Source organism: Archocentrus centrarchus, chromosome 8 (assembly GCF_007364275.1).
Source record: "Archocentrus centrarchus isolate MPI-CPG fArcCen1 chromosome 8, fArcCen1, whole genome shotgun sequence".
NCBI classification, from domain to species: Eukaryota; Metazoa; Chordata; class Actinopteri; order Cichliformes; family Cichlidae; genus Archocentrus; species Archocentrus centrarchus.
The window spans coordinates 14,427,132-14,448,758 of NC_044353.1; the positions used below are offsets into that span (position 1 = coordinate 14,427,132).

The window sequence follows — 21,627 nt, forward strand, 5'->3', positions numbered from 1 at the left end:
GCAGAAATCAAATATCTGATATTGTCTTGTCTGCCCTAGGTTTGGAAGTCTGTGAATAGGTGTTCATTGGATGAAACTGTGTCAACTTCAGATACAAGAGCTTCATCAACACTTCATCAACCAGTTCCTCTTGCTATGGGGATTTAACAGTGTTTAATAAGGTGGTATGTAAAAAACAAATTTACAAAACACATAATTTCATGCCAAAAACGGTTTTAGTTTGTATTAATCGTTCTTTCATTTATTTATTTATTTAGTTTTTTAAAACAGGACAGACAATAAAAGAAATGGCAAGTTTCCCTCCCTTGCCGCTACGCACTGACTGCGTCATTTTGCCGCGAACGCACGGTCTTTTGCTTGTAATGGGTTTAGCCAAGTCGCGCTCAACTTCTTCTTTATTGCCGTTAGGTTTCCGCCCATTGTGTGACGTAATTGTCCGTTGCTTTACTTCTGAGCCTGGCATCTAAACGGAAATTTTCCGCGCGTTCGTCGGTGAAAGTTCACAAATTAAAGAAGAGTGGCGGGAGCTGCTGTAAGACAGGGTCTGTTGTGAAGAAGTACCACTGTTAGGCGTTTATAAGTTGGTTAGAAACGCGGCGGTCACTGATAGCTGGTCCTGGCAGATTTCACAGAGAGGTCGCTTCTACACCTGGGTAAGATTAGCTCGAGGGCGCGAGACTTGTGTGTGTTTATATCTGCTCTCGCTAGCTTACTCAGCTTTAGCTCTTACAAAAGAAAAGAGGCTTCCCTCTACCTTGCGATGAGTCTTTACCGCACTGTTACTGAGCTTCATATGTTTTTTTACTCCTTCCAGTCAGATGTTGCATTTGGACGTACGGCACTGAAACGTGCATAAATTATCAGAGAAGCAGAGGAGATGGTGACAGCGACCCGCACTGCCTGGATGTGATGCTAATGTGTAGTGTGCTGTGGAGAGCTATTAGGGGTGCAACAGCAGTCACAGTTACATGGCAACAGGCTGTTTGGTGTGAAGGTTGTGGATGGTTATCACCAGACCCATGACAGTCTGTTTATTACATGTTTAGATCGCTAATGTGTTTTAAATGTCCCAGTTTTACTGCCTTCTTGATGCTGCATTTGTTTCTTTTTATTCAGTGTTATGGTATCCGTTCTTTTTTCTGTTTATTAAAGTCTTTCACCTCAGGCTTTATTAATGTAATGCTGCCTTTTGTTTAAAATTAATATTTCGGGCTTGGATGTAGTCTCATCGCCCCCAGGGCTGATTCTGATCTTGTGTGCTGCACACTGACAGCAATCTAGTCAAATATGCCGTTTTGGCTAATCTTTCTAATCCTGAATTTTGCCAAAAATAGGATGTCACATTCTGCTGTCCTTCAGGGTTTCTTTTTATGCTGTTTTAAGTAATATCTTTCTCTTTGTCATTATTTTTTCATGTAGATTTTTACAAAGTTTTCTTTCAATCGGCTTGCAGGCATGAATTCCAAACGGCACAATGGTGGCCATCTCATGGGTGGTGCGTCACATGCCAAAAAGGGTAAAGCATCGGGTGAATGGGAGGACAGTCCCTCACAGTTTGAAGAGGAGTTGTCCATGTTTGAAGAAGCAGAGATGGATGCAGAGGAGATGGAGGGGCAGGCAGGACATGATGTTATCCCAGTAGGTGAGTGTTGAACTGCAAAGTGCAGAATCATGTTTGCATTGTGTACGAGGAGATTACTGAGTTATTTAAGTGACTTTCTAAAGCTGTATTTTCATATAGCCCCGTCCATTGACATACAGTAATAACTAAAGGTCTTTGGTTCTTCCATCCTGTCAGGTGACCTTTTCTCAGCAGACCTGAACCCTCGCTGGCGACGCCCTCTTGCCCCGACACTGGACCCATCATCTAATACTCTGGTGTTCCAGCAGATTGATCTGGACTACTATCTGGGTAATTATCAGATATCATTTTTGTCAAAGCCACTTTTGCTGTAGATTTGAGTCTCAGAATTATGGACCTGGCTGGCTTGTGGTATCATGTGAAAAGATCCTAGTTAAGTTCCAGTTATTTTGACCTTTTTAGAGCATATCCACCCAGTCAAGTGAAAATATATCATGGTGTGTAATTCGGTTTCTAATGGTTTTGTGTCTTGCAGGGGAAACGGTAGCTGACATGCCTGGTCAGTCACAAGGAAAAGTGCCAATCATTCGAATGTTTGGTGTAACAGACAATGGCAACAGCGTGTGCTGCCATGTCCATGGTTTTGCCCCTTACTTCTATGTTCCTGCTCCAAATGGTGAGTGCTTATCATCCTTTAATCTTTGCATTTTTGTGATATACTACATTTCCTCAGTACAAATCACTTCAAAGTGGCTGTTTAAAATACCACTCTCTTCTTTTTTTTGTTCTTTTTTTATCTGAGTTGTCACATTTCTTAAGAAAAATTCTGCTTTCAGGAAGAAAATAATTTATCTAATTGGTGCTCTGTACTTATGTTCCCCTCTGCTTTGATTGGAAAGGGTTCACATCTGCTCACCTGGTAGAATTCAAAAAGGAGTTGAACTCTGCTGTCCTGAAGGACATGCGCTCCAATAAGGACAATATCTCTGTCACAGTGTTGGCTGTGGACATCACCCGCAAAGAGAGTGAGTACAAGTGACTTTTAAAGTTTATTATTAGGTGAAACAAACAGTGTATCTGTGAAGAGAAGCACAATCACAAATGTGTTTTTGATCAAACTCTTGAACCTTGTTGGACAGCAACATTCACTAATACATTAACTTGCATATTTTATTACTGTGTACTATAATCTTGTACAATAATAAAATAAAATGGTGTTAATTTTCAGATGCAAGCTTCTTTTTTCCCAGAGGCATCCAAGCACTCTTTTCTTTTTCCCCACAGGCATGTATGGTTACCATGGGAAACGCAGTATGGATTTCTTGCGGATAACCATGGCGATGCCTCGTCTCATCGCCCCAGCAAAGAGACTGCTGGAACAGGGCTTTAAGTTTGCACATTTTCCTATCCAGAATTACCAGTCCTACGAGGCAAACATAGACTTTGAAATCAGGTGTGTGTGCATAATAAAAATGGTTGAAAAAAAAAATTTGTGAAAACATGACAGAGAGATGAAAAGGACCATTTTTATTAAAGGAAGCTGAATATTTTTTGGAAATCATACCAAAACAAGCCCAGAGAGGGCCTGTTCCTCCCATATTGCAATTTTATATGAAATCATTTATAGCTGCACCAAGATTTTCTGGGTTCTTCTGTCAGTTTGTGTTTTGTTATGGTGAATTATACAGCACAGAAAACATGAGTCTTGGGTAGCAATTATTAAGTTAGCAGAATGTGATGGCACACTACGTGTATATCTGCTTGCGGAGCACTGCAGAACCTGCAGCGTATTCAGGTTAAACCAAGGAAAAAAAGATGTATCATATCCATCCATGCATGTTCTGGGTCGCAGGGGCACAGTCTAAGCAGAGGTGCCCAGATCTCCCTTTCCCCAGCCACCTCCTCCAGCTTTTCTGGGTGGGGGACACTGAGGCATTCTCAAGCCAGCCAATCGATGTAATCTCTTCATCCTGTTCTGCATCTGCCCCGGGGACTCCATCTAGTGGAACATGTATCCAGTATCTCATTCTTTTGGTCACTACCAAGCATTCGTGACTATAGGTGAGCGTAGGAATGTAGATTAGCCAGCTTTTAGGCTGAGCGCTCTCTTCACCACATCCGGTACAGGATCCACATCATTGCTGACACCACAACAATCTGTCAGTCTCACACACCACTCTCCCCTCACCCATTAACAAGACCCCAAGATAATTAAACTCCTGCATCTAGGGCAGTAACTTGTTCCCAACTCGGAGTGGGCCCTTTTTTGAATGAAAATGCATCATATATTTGATGCATTTTCATTCAAAATGATTATTTTGCTTATGTGAAGTATTCCAGATTTTTAGTAAGGTATTCTTATACTGCCATATTCATGTTTTTTTTCTTGGTTATATTATCAGGGTGTCTGCTTACCCTTTGTATGCGAAGCACCATTGAAATCTCACCTCTCTTAAAGTGTTTAAGGAACCCATTATTATAAAACAGCCAATAAACAAAAAAATGCTGTATATCTTTAGAGTATGTATGTATTTATGCCTGTGTATAAAAAGCCTCTGTGTTTTCAGGTTTATGGTGGACAGTGACGTGGTGGGTTGCTGTTGGATTGAACTCCCAAAAGGCACGTACAGAGTGCGTGAGGAGAAGAGCATAGACAACACGAATTCTCAGTCATCAGGAAAGGTAGGTGTAGCATATGTTTTACATAGGACACAATCTCTCATATAATACACTTAATGGCTATGATGCTACATTGGTCACCAGTTAACCTTCATGTCCATTCATGCTATTTTGGTGCATTTCTGTAGTTAATGTTGGTGTTCATGAACTCTGCCCCTCTTGTGGTTGTTCTCCAGGTCTCATTGTGTCAGTATGAGGTGGATGTAGGATGGACAGATCTGATAAGTCACCCAGCAGAGGGAGAGTGGCAGAAGATTGCACCACTCAGAGTCCTCAGCTTTGACATAGAGTGTGCAGGAAGAAAAGGTGCTTTGTTTTGTTTGTTTGTTTGTTTTTTTAAAGAAAGTCCTCTTTGGAGTTCTTAATCTGGATAAAAATACCTATTAAAATGTTATTTAAACTCATGACCAAAGCCTCATTTAACCTGATGAAAATTAAATGACTCTGGTGTTGATTCTTTATTTCCAGGAATCTTTCCAGAGCCAGACAAAGATCCTGTGATTCAAATTGCATCTATGGTGCAGCGGCAGGGTGAGATGGAGCCCTTCATTCGCACAGTATTCACCCTGCAGTCCTGTGCCAGCATTGTTGGCTCTCAGATATTCTGCTTTACACAAGAGAAAAAGCTACTGCAGGTATACATGTGTACCTTTAAGGCAATGAAAGACATACATAGTTTGACATGTTTTCTTTGTTTCCTTATGAGTAATATTTTGTTTTTATTCTGTCTCTATATGAGCAGAGCTGGGCTGAGTTTTTAAGGACTGTGGATCCAGACATTATTACTGGCTACAACATCCAAAACTTTGACTTTCCCTACTTGCTCAACAGGGCAGCTGCTTTGAAGGTTAGATGGAGCCTGATTTATTTTAGGCCACTGCCAAGGCCTAAAATATTTGAGAAAGAAGCTTCACTGCTCGTATTGAAGTTTGGCAGTAAAGATTTCATGGAAATATTTAATTGCCTGTTAACTTCTATGTTTATCCACCTAGTAATAAATCTTCTTTTGTGTTCAGGTTGATTATTTTCCCTACTTGGGCCGAGTGCGAAACAGCAGATCAGTTTTGAAAGACTCAAATTTTCAGAGCAAGCAGATGGGCCGCAGAGAGAACAAAACCATTAACATGGAGGGCCGAGTTCAGTTTGACCTGCTGCAGGTGAGCACGTTCTAATTCCAATTATAGGTTGCTTCAAAGACAATATGTAGCTAAGAATATTTTTGTGGAAAGACTGAGCTTTGAGTTGGTGTGTTTCTTTCAGGTTCTTCTCAGGGATTATAAATTGCGCTCTTATACACTGAATGCTGTGAGTTTCCATTTTTTGCAAGAGCAGAAGGAGGATGTGCAGCACTCAATCATCACTGATTTGCAGGTAAGGTCAAAGCAACCTATCAATCAATTTTTATGTGCTACTAAAGAACCTAAAAACAATTAACATTAAATTGCCTGTCCCTGTCCTTTGCCTTTTCTTCCTCCATCACAGAATGGAAATGAACAGACGCGTCGTCGTTTGGCAGTCTACTGTCTGAAAGATGCCTATCTGCCCCTGCGCCTGCTACAGAAGCTGATGTGTGTGATTAACTACATGGAGATGGCCAGAGTGACAGGTGTGCCTCTCACCTATCTGCTCTCAAGAGGACAGCAGATCAAAGTTGTTTCTCAGCTGCTGCGACAGGTAAGAAAGCCAAAGCAAATATGGCTTCTGCATTTGCTCACCTGGATTTGGAAACTAAGTGCATGTATATGTTTAGGCTATGAAACAGGATCTGGTAATGCCCGTTATAAAGACAGAAGGAGGAGAAGACTACACTGGAGCCACTGTCATTGAGCCAGAGAAAGGGTAAGTATAATCTATGATTATGTCAGTCCACTGTTCCTCTTACGGCCTCGTCATGTACTTTTCTATCCCACTTTCTTCTGTGTAGATATTACAGCCTTCCCATTGCCACCCTGGATTTCTCCTCCTTGTATCCATCCATCATGATGGCTCATAATCTGTGCTACACCACCCTGCTGCAGAAGGGCTCAGTGGAGAAACTGGGGTATGCATTTTTCTTTTTCTTTTTTGAGGTGCTTCTGTTCTGAGCCCCTCTTGAATGGCTGCACTCCTCACCCTGTCTCTAAGGGAGAGGGCAGCCACCCTTCAGAGGAAGCTTGTTTCTGCCACTTAAGCTCATTTCTGCCAGTTGAGATGGTTCGGGCAACTGTCTAGGATACCTCCTGGACACCTCTTTGGTGAGGTGTTCTGGGTATGTCCTACTGGGAGGAAGTCCTGGGGCAGACCCAGGACACGCTGGAGCGATTATATCTCTTGGCTGGCCTGGGAACACGTCAGTGTTCCCTCGGATAAGCTGGAGGAGGTGGCTGGGGAGAGAGAGTTCTGGGTGTCTCTGCTTAGCCTGCTGCCCCCACAACCCAGCCCTGGATAAATGGAAGAAAATGGGTGGATGTATGGGTTCTGTAGTGTAGTGGGTTTACACATTCACCTAACAAACAAAACTCCTGGTTCAATCCCAGGAAGAGTGCAAACCCCTTTGGAGTCAGGAAAGGCAACTGATATTAAAAGTCTGCCAAATCAAAGATAAGGAGCTGCCTGCTGTGGCAACCCCCTGTAAATAAGGAAGCAACTGAGAGTAGCTTTGTAAAAATTGATTGTATTTAAAATGAAATGAAACCACTTCAGTTTCACTCAATCCAATTCTTCCAATTCAAGCATGTAAGAGAAACTGAGTTTTGTAGTTGTTCACATTATGCAACTTTGTTGCCTTTAGTTTCTTAAGCTTAATTAATGTGTTTTGTTGAATAGTTTTAGCCTGTTTGCCCATATTTGAAGTGTTGTCAGCAGACCTCTGCTTTTTGCTGTCACTACAAAAACTAAAAAATTAAATTGAACAGGAATCAAAAGAAGGCTGATGTGAAACTGCCAAAATAATTTAATTTATCTTTAGGTTAGGATCTTCTTGCTCTGCCAGTTGCTATGCTTTTGCAGTGTGTATGTGCATATTAACTCTTCCTCTCAGCCTGTTAAAACTGTAATCAGAGTTGAAATGTCATAAAGTTGCGCCTGTCTTCACAAACATGCAGCTTCGGCTAGTTAAACTAAACCACTGACTAAGTAAGCAAACAGTTTGAAATTGTGTGCAGTGTTAATTCACGTCACGTCTGCAAATCTTTACTGTTTATATTAATTTAAGTGAAAGTCGAGTTAATAATCAAAATTATTGTGTATCTTCAGTCTGGCACCACAGGACTTCATCAAGACTCCAACAGGTGATCTTTTTGTGAAGAGTTCTGTAAGAAAAGGACTTCTTCCAGAGATCCTGGAAAACCTGCTGTCTGCCCGAAAGAGGTTCGCATTGGTTAAAATAAATCTCAAAAACTGTTTGGACTGGAGTGACAATTTTCCAAAAGCTGTAAAATGGAAATGGTCTGAGTTCACAACCTGTGTGATCCCACTGTCTGTCCACAGGGCCAAGGCAGAACTAAAAAAGGAAACTGACCCCTTCAAGAAGCAAGTGCTGGACGGCCGACAGCTGGCCCTCAAAATCAGTGCAAACTCTGTGTATGGCTTCACGGGGGCCCAAGTGGGCAAACTGCCCTGCCTAGAGATCTCACAGGTCAGCATTTTAGATCAGATGACTATTTTTGGGCAGCAAATGTTCACAGTTAAGGACCTGCAAAACTGTCTATCAGTCTAAACCAAGTTGTCCTCATTTAACTTCTTTGCACTATACTTTGTGTGCACAGATGTAAATGCAAACATCAAAGATGTAGAGCAAAGATTAGCAATGAAAAAGAAACCACAGAACAGGTGGAGAAAACATGTTAACAAGTAAAAAGAAAACCTAAAAGATCTTCTGTAGGTATAAAGCTGAACTACAGAGAGCTCTGTGTCTGGCTGTTTTGAGGGAAGATATATATTTTTTTCCCAAACATTGAAACTTCTGGCCTGCAATGTGACTAAAACATTAACTCTTTTCCCAACATTGTTGGTAATTTAGTGATAAATGTATTTAAATCTTTTTTTTTTTTTTCGTCTCATCCAGAGTGTCACTGGTTTTGGAAGACAGATGATTGAGCAAACCAAGCAGCTGGTGGAGTCTAAATACACAATTTCCAATGGGTACCAGGCTGATGCCAAGGTGAGAACATATGGCTGCTTCCCCCAATAATGAACCAAAGTTTTCTCCTTTTCTTTCTTTTTCTCGATGATGTCTGACATTTCAAAAACACTTGACATACAAGATTTGTTCTTATCCTGACATGCATGTTTTTTTTTTTTTTGTTTTGTTTTTCCATTTTATTTAAACCTGTTCAGGTAATTTATGGAGACACAGACTCTGTCATGGTAAAGCTTGGTGTTGCAACAGTAAGGGAGGCCATGGATATCGGGAGAGAGGCAGCCGAGTGGGTGTCATCCCATTTCACACCACCCATCAAACTGGAGTTTGAGAAGGTACCATTTTAGTCCAAAGGTTTCTTCTGTGGCTTCACTACATGTATGGTGCTCAAAACCCTTGGTCATCACAGTATAACACAAAGTCAGTTAAACTTGATGGATATCATTCTGTACAGTTAGGAAGTATAAATCACTTTGAATCAATTTTAGCTGTTTCGGTGCCAATGAACGTGCCAAAAGGTCCACTCGAGAGGCAACAACAAGACAGACCCCAAAAAAGGAGGATTTTTTTAGGTGGCAGCTACAGACCATTGCACCCTCCTTATTCCTCCTGGTTTTGCTTTTTGTTGTCCTTGTCACTGTTGGGAGCATGAGACAGGTTGCACAAGTAGTTCAGCTCCACCAGAATGACACGTCCATATGTGCTGTCACAGCAAGGTTTGCTGTGTCTCCCTACACAGTCTCAAGAGTGTGGAGGAGATACCAGCCATTACATAAGTAGAGCTGGACAGGGCTGTAGAAGGGGATCAACCCAGCACTGTTATCTGCTCCTTTGTGTGAGGAGGAACAGAAGGAACACTGCTAAAGCCCTTCAAAATGACCTCCAGTGGGCGACTCACGCATGTTTCTAACTAAACTGTTAGGGTTAAACAGACAGACTCCATGAGGCATGAGGACCTGGCAGCCTTTAGTGGGACCTATGCTCACAGTCCTGTGCCGTTCAGCTTGAGTGGACTGTCAGTTCCAACAATGGCTAAAGAAGTTGAAGCTCCAGCAGCACTTGTAGTATGAAGAACACCTCTATTGCTTGACCAATGTGTTTCACCCTCTAGTTTTCATGAGGGTCATCAAAAATCAAGTGTTTCCTTAATTTATTTGAGCAGTCTGTTATGAGTCTAGATAGACACTGTAGTGTGACTGTGTGACAGAGACAGTGCTGTGAGGTGGGATTTCTAGTTCCCCCACAATGGAAGATAGAATTATGTTAATGAATCAAGAGGCAAATGCCTATCATGAGGGTTCTACTATTTAAATCCAACAGAGGGCACTTAAGGTCTGTGCTGCAAAGATATTAATATACACTATATTGCCAAAAGTATTCGTTCATCTGCCTTCACATGCATATGAACTTGAGTGACATCCCATTCTTAATCCATAGGGTTTAATACAATATTGGCCCACCCTTTGCAGCTATAAGAGCTTCAACTTGTCTGGGAAGGCTTTCAACAAGGTTTAGGAGTGTTTATGGGAATTTCTGACCATTCTTCCAGAAGCACATTTGTGAGGTCAGACACTAATGTTGTATGAGAAGGCCAGGCTTGCAGTCTGGGCGACAGAGTCCCGTATGTCAAGGTATTCCATCGAGTTGAAGTCAGGACTCTGTGCAGGCCAGTCAAGTTCTTCCACACCAAACTTGGTCATCCATGTCTTTATGGACCTGCTTTGTGCGCTGGTGTGCAGTCATGTTGGAACAGGAAGGGGCCATCCCCAGACTTTTCCCACAAAGTTGGTAGCATGAAGTTGTCCAAATTGTCTTGGTATGCTGAAGCATTGAGAGTTCCTTTCACTGAAACTAAGGGGTTGAGCCCAACTCCTGAAAAACAACCTCACAGCATAATCCTCCCTCCACCAAACTTTACATTTGGCACAATGCAGTCAGACAAGTACCGTTCTCCTGGCAACCACCAAACCCAGACTCATCCATCAGATTGCCAGATGGAGAAACGTGATTTGTCACGCTAGAGAAAACATCTATTAGCTACATAAAAACAAAAAAATATACATTTTGATTTCATTTATATTCATAAAGCTGATTGTGTGCTTGTTTATAATTATTCATGTGAGTGCCACTGATGGAGACAAGTATTACATTGTCCTGACTGTAAATTTGTTTGCCTCGAGTGTATATTTAATTTCCAATGTGTCAGTTTATCAGTGGTGCATATTAGATAATTAGACAGATGTAGGCTAATTCAAAAGTTGATACAGTGTTTTCCTGGATTTTTTATATAATCTTTTTATTGTAACCGAATGTACAAGCCAGCAAGTATTTTCCTTTTCTGCCAGATTTATGCTGCTTGTCACAATTCAACACTGTGTGTCATGTTTCAGTTCAGCTGTTCAGTGTTTGGCCCTTTGCTTACTTTATCTGTGTCACTGTGGTCCTCTGTCCTGAGTCCCAGCTACGGTCTAAGGGTGACCATGGCTTGCAATCAGGTCCTCTTAGCACCAAAGTCCCAAAGCTTTCAGAATCAATAACCTGTTCTACTTGTCAGAGGGATTTTGTATTAATTATGTCTTTATTGATATTTCACCAGGTGTACTTCCCATATCTGCTGATCAATAAGAAGCGCTATGCAGGCCTGTATTTCTCCTCCAGCGCAGACACACATGACAAGATGGACTGCAAAGGAATTGAGACTGTCCGCAGAGACAACTGCCCTCTGGTGGCTAACCTCATTAACACCTGTCTGCAGAAAATCCTCATAGACAGGTAAACATATACGCTTGCTGCACTCTCTGTTCATTTTGCGGCGTATAGAAATTCATAAGTCATGACTTTTAAAACTTTGGCTTCCATTCACTCAGCTCTCGTTGCCTTATTGGTTGAACCCGAACTGAGAAATGTTAATGTGGTTTAAAAAAAAATGAACAGAGTTGATGTGATGTTTCTTTAGGGATCCCCAAGGAGCTGTGGAACACGCCAAAGAAGTGATCTCAGACCTGCTCTGCAATCGCATCGACATCAGCCAGCTGGTGATCACCAAGGAATTAACACGCACTGCCCAGGAGTACGCTGGCAAGCAGGCGCATGTGGAGCTGGCAGAGAGGTCTGATTAATCCCTAAATAGACACAGAGACAACTTATTAAGATATCAGAGAAAAAAATGTTTAAAACCTTAAATTTGTTTTACAGGATGAGGAAAAGGGATGCAGGTAGCGCCCCCAACCTGGGAGACCGAGTCCCGTATGTCATCATCAAGGCTGCTAAGGGAGCAGCAGCGTACATGAAATCAGAGGTGTGTAGCATCTGTTAATGTTCAATCTGAGCATCTGCACCTTTGATCTTATTGTACATATTTAGCCCTGGTGATGATGATGATGATGATCTCCATTCCTAAATGTGTCCATTCAGGACCCAATCTACGTGCTGGAGAACAACATTCCCATTGACACACAATACTATCTGGAACAGCAGCTGTCCAAACCTCTGCTGAGAATATTTGAGCCCATCCTGGGAGAGAGCAAAGCAGAGAGCATCCTGCTCAGTAAGTCGGCACATCTAAACATTATGGTGTCTTCCAGAGCCTGTTTTAATATTTGTGAAATAAAAACTGTTGCTTCATTAATCTATAGCTAGATCATCAAAACAAGGTTACTGTGTGTAACTAAAACTAAGTATATAAATAACTGATTTTCTGGGAAAAAACAAACAAAAATAACTAACAAAAATAAATAACTGATTTTCTGGGAAAAAACAAACAAAAAAAACCCGTTATTGTGAACATAAAAGTTAAAAGTCTGAGATAGTACTGTAAATCTTGCTGTTGAATTTGGTGGTGTGTTTCAGAGGGCGACCACACACGCTGCAAGACCGTGTTGACGTCGAAGGTGGGGGGCCTCATGGCGTTTGCTCAGAAGAGAAGCACCTGCATTGGCTGCAAAGCTGTGCTCAAGACAGACGGTGTGTGTATGCTTTCTTTCTTTTTTTTTTTTTTTTAAACTTCCACCTTTTTACTTTAGGTGGTGTTTTGCTTTTGGAAAACACCACAGATCCTGTTACTTTGTGTGCATTTGGCTGTAAGTTTTATTTGTAATGTACATCTTTACAGCGGCTGTGTGTGATTTCTGCAAGAAGAAGGAGTCTGAGCTGTACCAAAAGGAGGTAAAAGTGGCTTCACGCTGCTGTGATGTTTAAATTGTGGCTTTGTCTTTTCAAGCTGTCATATAGGAGCACCACTTTATTAGATTGTTGGGGGATTAAAAAACCAAATAAACATTTTGTCCGTTTTAGTGTGTTGCTAATGAGCACATTCTTAATCACAGATCTTTCACCTGAACACGCTGGAGGAGCGTTTCTCTCGCCTGTGGACTCAGTGTCAGCGCTGTCAAGGCTCCCTCCATGAGGATGTGCTCTGTACCAGGTGCATATACAGTTAACATTATGATCCCAGCTGGTTTGTTTGTTGCAGAGGTATAATTCAGTACCTGCTGTCTCCTCTGCAGCCGGGATTGTCCCATCTTCTACATGAGGAAAAAGGTTCAGAAAGATCTGGACGACCAGAGCAAGCTGGTGTCTCGTTTCGGATGGTGAGGGAGGCATGTGCACAGCCATTACTCACGTGCCTCATTTCAGATTACCTCTCACTGTATTTTCTGTCTTTTGTTTAAAAAAAATGCATATGTATCTATTTTCTGTGTTTTCTAAGTGTCTTTTGTAAAATAAAATCAAAAAGCAATTTATGGACTTTCCTTATTATTAAACTGTCTTTTAAAAAGGAATCAAAGTGAACACACCATCATGTCTACAGTAAATGAAATCACTTTGTTCAGCTATATGTGCACACTCCAGTCTTTGACATCAAAGTGTGTTAGTTCACAGAAATGAAAAGAGGAACTTGGTTACCTCCAGCACTTTTGTCTCAGTCAAACCTCACAACCACAGGCCTTCCTCTCCACCGATTTGACACATCAGATTAAAACCCTATAAATATAGTTGCAAGCAGCAATGGGAGAGGAAGGAGGTGTAGGGCTCTTGCAACTTTATGTTCAAAGGATGGCAGAAAGCATTGATGGGGAGAATGCACCCCTCCTATTTTTGGAGTACAGACAATATCTGGCCAAAAATCCATTAATCTGATCATTTGTGAGGCTTGGTGTGAAGATCACCTGCACTAGTGCTGGTAAAGCTTTGTCAAGGTTGGCCTGTGAGAAACTTGAAAATTTGGGAATTTACATTATTAGCTGGATCCCAATTCAGGGGCTTCATTTTCACAAGGATGCACCTACTGTGTGTCAGTTATTCACAAGGATGCACCTACTGTGTGTCAGTTATACCATTTTGAAAGCCTGTTGGTAAAGATCCAGATTACATAAAACAGACACAGTGTAAAAGCTGAAGACTTTTACTTCCTCCTTACAGCAGAGTGCATTACAGATTTACACAGTGTTGTTCAGATAACAGCCTTGAACATTTTACACATATTTTTTATATATATATATATATATATATATATATATATATATATATATATATATATATATATATATATATATATATATATATATATATATACACATACACATACAGTGGTGGACAGTAACGAAGTACAAATACTTCGTTACTGTACTTCAGTAGATTTTTCAGGTATCTGTACTTGAGTATTTATTTTTCTGACAACTTTTTACTTTTACTCACTACATTTTTACACAAGTATCTGTACTTTCTACTTATTACATTTTCAAAACAAGCTCGTTACTTTAGGTTGAATGCGTCTGAGAAACGTTTGCATTTCCGGTCAGTGCGGGAGCCGGCTTCTGATTGCGAGCGGGTCGGAACATCCGGCACGGTAGAGGGAGAGGCTCCTGCAACGCTCGCACGGAGACCGGAAAGAGCTAGAGGAAGTTACACTTTACATAGAGGCTGCACGCCGGAACGGTGAGGAAAATAAATGACAGAAAACGTAAAGGACAAAAACAGTGTGTGCAGTTTGTCACACAGTGTGTCTGCTAGCTAAAAGAACAGCTGCTGTATTTTAGGGGAGAGCAAAGAATGAGCGATAAGTTCACTCAGATGGAGAAAGATGTAAGAAAGAGGTAGAAACAAGGAGCTACTTTTACTTTCTTACTTTGAGTAGATTTCAGAGCCTGTACTTTTTTACTTTTACTTGAGTACAGAAGTTGAACCAGTACTTCAACTTTTACCAGAGTAGTTTTTAACACAAGTACTTGTACTTCTACTTAAGTACAGAATGTCAGTACTTTGGCCACCACTGTATATATATATATATATATATATATATATATATATATATATATATATATATATATATATATGTAAACATTTATATGGCATTTGGAGCCTGCTGGTTAAGATGATTAAAAATCCTTACATGGATGGATTGACTTGTTAGCAGGATGCACCTCACATGAAGTTAGTTCAATGAACACTGATGTAGTTTTAGTAAATATTCAAACAGCGTTTTATTAATGCAGATGCTGGTTTTTATATTGGATGTTTGTAGCATATATATATATTATATATTTTAACAATCCTTTATGTTGCCCTATTGAATATCCTTATCATCCAGCATCAAGTATGACCAGATCTCACAACTGTTACTGTGCCTGAAATGTTCTCTGTAATACCACAGGGTTATTTTCACAAACTACATGGTGTGGTAAAAGTTGGTGTGACATAAACAGTGTTTGGACACAATAACTAACCACCGACAACACTAGGACAGGCAAAAAAACTGCATTAAAAGTTGGACTTTGGAATAAAGTGTGACCATATGAGACCAACAGCCTTAAAATCAAGTTTGGATGGTAGAAAACTACTAACAGGCCAGAATCAGACCTCAGCTGATTATCTGACTGCTCTGTTATAAATCAGCATCTGATAAAACTGTATTCCTGAGTAACTTTTAAAGTGGCACTAATCCTAAAATCTGAATTAAACACGCAACAGAAAATTAATAAAGTGCACCTGAGAGTCTGAAACACAGTTTTGAGGTTTGTTAATGTGATCATCCTATCCATTTTTTTTTACTTAATCAGATAAATTCCTAAGTAAATATTGCTGTTGTGTTTCAAACCCCAGAGACTGCACCAACCTATATATATATATTTTTTAAATGAACACAAGGGGAAGACTGGACATGTTTTGTCTAACTACTTGTGTGGGGTAAAATGGTTTCACAGGAAAAAAAAAATCTCAAAATCATTTGAACACTGCTTCCTGGTGAAGTCAAACACTGACCATTCAGCAAGAAAAAAAAAAAGGAAAAGTGTAAATGTGCTGAGCACTACAATAATAAATGGAAATGTGACAGCATAAAGTGCAGTGATGCATTACTGTGAACCCCTGACCTCTAAATGGTCAACAGATGCTGAAAACATCTCACTAACTTCCAATAAAATCAGATTTTTAAAAAAGTAAGTTTGCACAAATGCTGCTAAACTGACACTGCACATGAATGTGTGAATGACAAACCTTGTGGCAACACACATAACTGGAAACTGTCACAGCAATAAAATTGTTTTTTCCCCCCATGTCTATGTCCTTGTGTGGAGCTGTGCACAATGTCCCCAAGGTGAAGGGGCAGTTTCTAAGTGGAGAGGAGAGGGTCAAACAAGTGCTGTAAGTAATGCTGGCTCTGTGTGGTTTGCTATAGTATTATACAACGTCTCTGAGTGTTCTTCTTGCTCTTCTTGTTGCTGCGGTTGGTCTCCTTGTATCTTCTGATCTCCCGTACTAATGAGTAGAAAGCTTCCTCCACACCCTGCAAGACAGAGAAGAAGCAAAACATCATGACACAGATGCAGATTTAAGGTTTCAAACTGTTTTATTAAGGCAATCATGAATGGATTGACGTACGCCGTTTGCAGGTTATGGTTACCTGTCTGGTTTTGGCGGAGGTCTCGACAAACGGCACTCCGTAGCTTCTAGCCAGCTCCTGCGCTTGTCGTGTCTCCACCGTGCGGGTGCTAAGGTCGCTCTTGTTCCCCACGAGCACCATGGGAACGCTGTCGCTGTCCTTCACCCTGTTGATCTGCTCTCTGAGAACACACATAACAGAGCACAGTGGTTTTTGAACAGGTAGGTACAATCACTGATCACCTCCTTTTGAGACCAGATCAGGCCGGCAGCAATATTCAAAATATTCACCAGCAGGTCAGAGTGAAGGCTGGAGTTTTTAGAGCTTTATGATTTTCAGACAGAATAATTCAGTCAGTGTTGCAACATTTGCTGGGTTAAGTGTTGCAATTTTTTTCTGTGTGTTCCCTGTTTGCAACACTTAAAATTTATGATTTAAGATATTTGGCTCAGATATGAAATCTACAAATGACATGTAACTTGCAGACATGCTCTATGTATCTGCAGATTTGTGCTAGATAACTGAGCGCAGTTGCTAATCAGGAAATGGTCTCTGAGTGTCTAGACCTGCACACTAGGCTACACTATGCACAGCTGTCTTAATCACTGTGTGGCTAAGTAAGGAATTAGTCCTACTTGGACAGCACTGGTTTAACTTCTTTCTCCAGCTGTCTGTGCTGATGTGAACTTGTGAGTCTTCTTGTACCTGTAGAGGTGAACGTCTTCAAAGGACTTGGTGTTGTTGATGGCAAAGACGCATAGGAAGCCCTCTCCCGTCCTCATATACTGGTCCCTCATGGCACTGTACTCCTCCTGACCTGCAGTGTCCAGGATGTCCAGCAGACACGTCTCTCCATCAATCACCACCTGCTTTCTGTATGAGTCCTGCAAGACCACACGAGTTAGACCAAACAAGCAGGGACAAACACATCTCTCAAGATTGCATCATACTGAGTCCTGTAGTTGTTTTTCCCCCCTTAACACTCACACTGCTGCATCATGTAGAAACAAGATCTTGATGATTAGGCGGTTTTGGTATGACTGAATATTTTCTAAGCAATGATGAAATCACACCATTGGCTTTAAGGTTGACATTTAAAAAACATGATAACACATTATAAACACATTATAATTTAGACCTGTAAGTGACAGTTATTTAAATCTTTGCTAATTATTCTGTTTTATCAAATACCTGCCATGTTTAAACTTGGAGGGTACCCTGAGGGCATGTTTCTCTCCCAAGGCAGATGGTCTGTTTAGCAATTTTAATTGAAGAGGTCTGGATTTGCACCAAAATTTAATGGATTCTTGCTCGTGCCTAGCCCCATGCTTCACCTTTTCCACCTTGGTGGTTTATGCACAGTCTTGCTGACAAAACTGAACCGTTCAAAACTTTCCTTGGCAGAAGACTACATTATTAGATGGTTTTGGGCAGGTTTTAACAGATCTTCTGGCCTGACACTGGCAGCAGTCTGCACAGTGACGTACGCCACGGTTGCTAGACAGCTATAGTTGCTAGATTTTATTTGCAGACTTTGGACACAAAATATATAAAGTCTATGAAACACTTGGCAGAAAAATATTAAATTAAATCTCAATCGCAACTAGAAACACATTAAAAATGTCTCTCACATGGTTGTGCAGCATGAGTAACAATCCTATAATGTAATTCTGCACTACTGTAAAACTGTAATATCTACATTAATCTGTTTATATGTATTTGTGATATTTAAAAGTTTAAAATGGTTTAAAAGGAATGCTCCATCTGAGGTACTAAATTAAGCTTTTACTTGGGTTAGATAGTTTCATATGCAAACACTTACCTAAGATTAACAAATTTATTAAGTAAACACACGATACCTATCCCAAGGGGACATTTCTTCCAGCACTACCAGTAGATATCACTCTCTAAAACCAGCTAAACCATTAAAACCTGAATAACTCTGATAACATAAAATCCTAATTAATAACACAATTTTAGCACTAATGAACAGTGCAGTGACTTGTTGAACTCCAGATTAGCCCATATATCACAGCACTTTGCGTCTGCTGGACTCTCACCTCGATGGTTGGATCGTATTCATCCACAAAGTGGTTCTGGATGAGCTGGATGGTGAGCGCGCTCTTCCCCACACCTCCTGCCCCGACCACCACAAGCTTGTACTCGGTCATACCTGCAGAGGATGAAGCCAACAGGTGGAAAGCTGCGACTCCGGATCAGGTAAACATTAACAGATCTAACCATTTGCCCCCCCCCCTTCCTCACTAAACTGCTATGGCGAGGAAGACACTGACTGACCCAGATTTATCCGCAGACGTTTTAAGTCTTCTTTACGAAAGTTGAATCGATCTACATGAATACCAAATGAATGTATAAGCTGCGCAGACGGGCTTACCTTTGTGTAGAAGTGATAACGGCGTGAAATAGTAACGGAGTTTAGGACTAGATAAATGAGATTAGCTCGCTACATAACGTTAGCCTGATTTCCTTGTTTAAAACACTTGTAGAAACAATTCGGGATGTGTCCGCAACTCGCTTTTCTGACCTGCGCGTCAAAAAAAATAATGCGAATCTGTGGAGTTACTAATAGAAATGTGAATTTATGTCATTAATTAATTAAAATCCCAGATTCACTGGAGTTCCTACTTATTCTTCATTGTCGTTCATTGGAAGTCGGGCGTTTTTTTTTTTTTTTTTTTTTTTTTTTTTAAGGTTAATCCTCTCGTGAAACAGCCAACGGGAGCACAGCACGCAGACAGACATCCTAGCCGCCCAATCACAGCGGACATCTTGTTCGTGACCTCGCCCACGGTTGCTGAATTGTCCAATTACAAAGCGGTGTGTGGCTTTAATCAGGCGTGGCCTTTAAAAATCAATCTTCCTCTTCTCGCATACTCTGCTTACCGACTTAAGTGGACAAAAATGCTCACAAATAGAACAAAATAAAATTTTTATTACGAACAATAGCAAAAAAACCCCAAAACAAAACAAAACCAAAAAAACCCCAAGAAATGTGAAGCAAACAGTAGCTTTGTGAATGCTTTGCGTAACGATTATTTTATTCGCAAACTGCTTTCCGGAAGTGTTACGATGTTTAACTTGATGACTCCAGAATATGCTGTAGATACGAGCTTTCACTACCCCCTACTGGCCAGATTGATGACCTGCAACAGTATATTAGTTAATGCACAATAACTGTTATATTAATAAATATAGCAATTATTATATTAATGAAAATACATTTCTCTTGAACATTATACTTTAAACAGTTATTTTTTAATTAAATAAAATGGTAATATAGGAATATTATTTTTTATGTCTCCTAAATGAGTTTTAGATGCCCCAGACCTATTGCAGGTCAATGTGGATAATACCTTTTAATTTTGGATTTAGAGAGATAAACTGGCCAAAAAAATTAAACTCTGTCTAACCCAGCACAGCAGGGTCACCAAATCATCTAAAATATACTAAAGTTATTTCTTTCTGAGAAACAGTAGCTTTGTGAAATATAGACTTTTTTTTTCTTTTTACTTTGCTGTAAGGTTTAATGGCATTGTATTGCAGCACCCTACTTAAGCAATATTTTGATTTTGATCTTTTTCACAATTTTTTTTACTACTAGTGATAATCTTGAATTTATCCAACATTTACTTTTTAATAGTTATCTATATAAACAGCTGTGCAAACCGATTTTGACTTTCAAATTTTGAGTTGTGTTCACTGCCCTCTAGTGGACACTGTACGAAACTACAATTTCCAGGCAGTCACTGCTGATTGTCATATCACTAGTATTCGCTATAATCAATGCACTTGGTCTTGGTAATATGAAAATTAAATTGTTCAAAGACAACTAGCAGCACCACATGGCAGTAACCTTTAACTGCTGGCAATCTCCAGAGTTGGAAAAATGAAGCCAATAACAGTGGCAGAAACTGCAGTTCTTCTAGGTCCCACTAGAGGGCTTCAAAAGTAAGTCAATCGCCACTGACTAAAGCCCTGTTTACATGAAAATGATATTCTTGAAACGGTATCATTTTTCTGTTTTCAGTTTCAAAAAGTAGCACATTCAGACGGAAACGTTTTTAAAATGATTGCCGTTCACATGAAACCACAAGTGACATTGAAAACGCTGTAGTTCTCATACCAGGCCACAATCTGGCAGTGTGTGTTTGGAAATAGCAACCATAGTGCGCATGTGCCAGTACCTCCCTTTTTTAAAAAGTAGCGTTTTTGCTACTCACATGGAGATACTGAATTTTCCCATCCTGGGAATAATAAAAGAATTTCTCATCTTATCAAAATGCTCCACTCTGGAAGCCGTTTTCAAATTGTGCCATTTTCAGGGACTCAAAACGTCACTGTCGTATAAACGAATGGCCGAAACACAACAAAAGTTTATCGTTTTAACCTGAAAACAGGGCCTAAAGCTACTTTCAGCAGCTCTCTTGTCACAGGGGGTGGCCACAGTTTTACAACGGATACTCTTCCTGACACAACCCTGACAAGGGATGTGTGTCTGGCTGGAATTAAACCAGCAACCCTTTATCTCCATAGTCTTCCTTCTTGAATGGCGTGGCTTCCTTGATTGGGAGTCACTGAACTGGACTTGGCAGCCATATTTGTGCTGGCATGTTGGTGCCTTTTGTAGCATTTTAATGGCTCATCTGACTACAGCTTGTCCAAGAACTTTGTGCTAGCGTTTTACCATCTAGTATTTTTTTATTTAGTACAAATAAGCAGTTATATGTGCATCTATGTGTTGCACTCACAGTGTATGAAAGGAGTTTGCTAATCAAGCTCATCAGCATAGCACCTTTACCACCTACGGTACAACCCCAATTTAAAACAAGTTGGGATGTTGTGTAAAATGTGAAGAAAAACAGAATGTAATAATTTTCAGATCTCATAAACTCATACTTTGTTCACAATAGAGCAGAGAAATTCATTACTATTACTAGTACTATTCTCAAAGATTTTGTTCATTTTGAATTTGATGGCAGCAACACAGAAAAAGTTGAGACGGGGCAACAAAAGGCTGGAAAAGTAAGTAGCATGGAAAACAAAAACATCTGGAGGAACATTTTGCAACTAATTAGTTTAACTGGCAGCAGGTCAGTAACCTCCTTTTTCAGAGAAGGCCTCACATATTTCAGCAAGACAATGCTAAACCACATACTGCATCTGTTCCACAGCATGACTTCACAGTAGAAGAGTCTGGGTGCTGAACTGGCCTACCTTCAGTCCAGACCTTTCACCAACAAGCATCATGAAAAACAAGCAAGCAAACAAACAACAACGAAGAAGGCCCAGGACTGTTGAGCAGCTTGAATCCTCTGTCAAACAAGAACGGGACGACCTTTCTCTCCT

At 40.4% G+C, this 21,627-nt stretch overlaps 2 protein-coding genes across 3 annotated transcripts; one reads left to right on the forward strand and one right to left on the reverse strand.

Annotated features, from left to right (window-relative positions):
• The first annotated feature begins 464 nt into the window (after positions 1-464).
• pold1 (polymerase (DNA directed), delta 1, catalytic subunit) lies at positions 465-13,110 on the forward strand. Of its 2 annotated transcripts, XM_030735882.1 has the most exons (27): positions 465-653; positions 1,454-1,642; positions 1,799-1,912; positions 2,118-2,258; positions 2,482-2,607; positions 2,867-3,035; positions 4,150-4,264; positions 4,438-4,567; positions 4,730-4,896; positions 5,004-5,108; positions 5,278-5,418; positions 5,522-5,632; positions 5,744-5,935; positions 6,012-6,100; positions 6,186-6,302; positions 7,496-7,609; positions 7,730-7,877; positions 8,307-8,402; positions 8,579-8,716; positions 10,978-11,153; positions 11,338-11,490; positions 11,577-11,679; positions 11,796-11,928; positions 12,231-12,344; positions 12,493-12,545; positions 12,707-12,804; positions 12,887-12,974. In XM_030735882.1, exons 2-27 carry the CDS (start codon positions 1,456-1,458, stop codon positions 12,972-12,974), a joined length of 3,318 nt encoding a protein of 1,105 aa, XP_030591742.1. In that variant the 5' UTR covers positions 465-653; positions 1,454-1,455. The 2 variants fall into 2 exon arrangements, with proteins under 2 accessions (XP_030591742.1, XP_030591741.1); XM_030735881.1 differs by lacking the exon at positions 465-653 and having other exon boundaries at positions 1,456-1,642; positions 12,887-13,110.
• Positions 13,111-14,681: 1,571 nt separating this feature from the next.
• LOC115784208 (GTPase HRas) lies at positions 14,682-18,935 on the reverse strand. Its single transcript, XM_030735344.1, has 5 exons — positions 18,656-18,935; positions 18,321-18,433; positions 16,966-17,144; positions 16,282-16,441; positions 14,682-16,164 (listed from the first exon to the last, which is right to left on the reverse strand). Exons 2-5 carry the CDS (start codon positions 18,429-18,431, stop codon positions 16,051-16,053), a joined length of 564 nt encoding a protein of 187 aa, XP_030591204.1. The 5' UTR covers positions 18,432-18,433; positions 18,656-18,935; the 3' UTR covers positions 14,682-16,050.
• Positions 18,936-21,627: the final 2,692 nt, after the last annotated feature.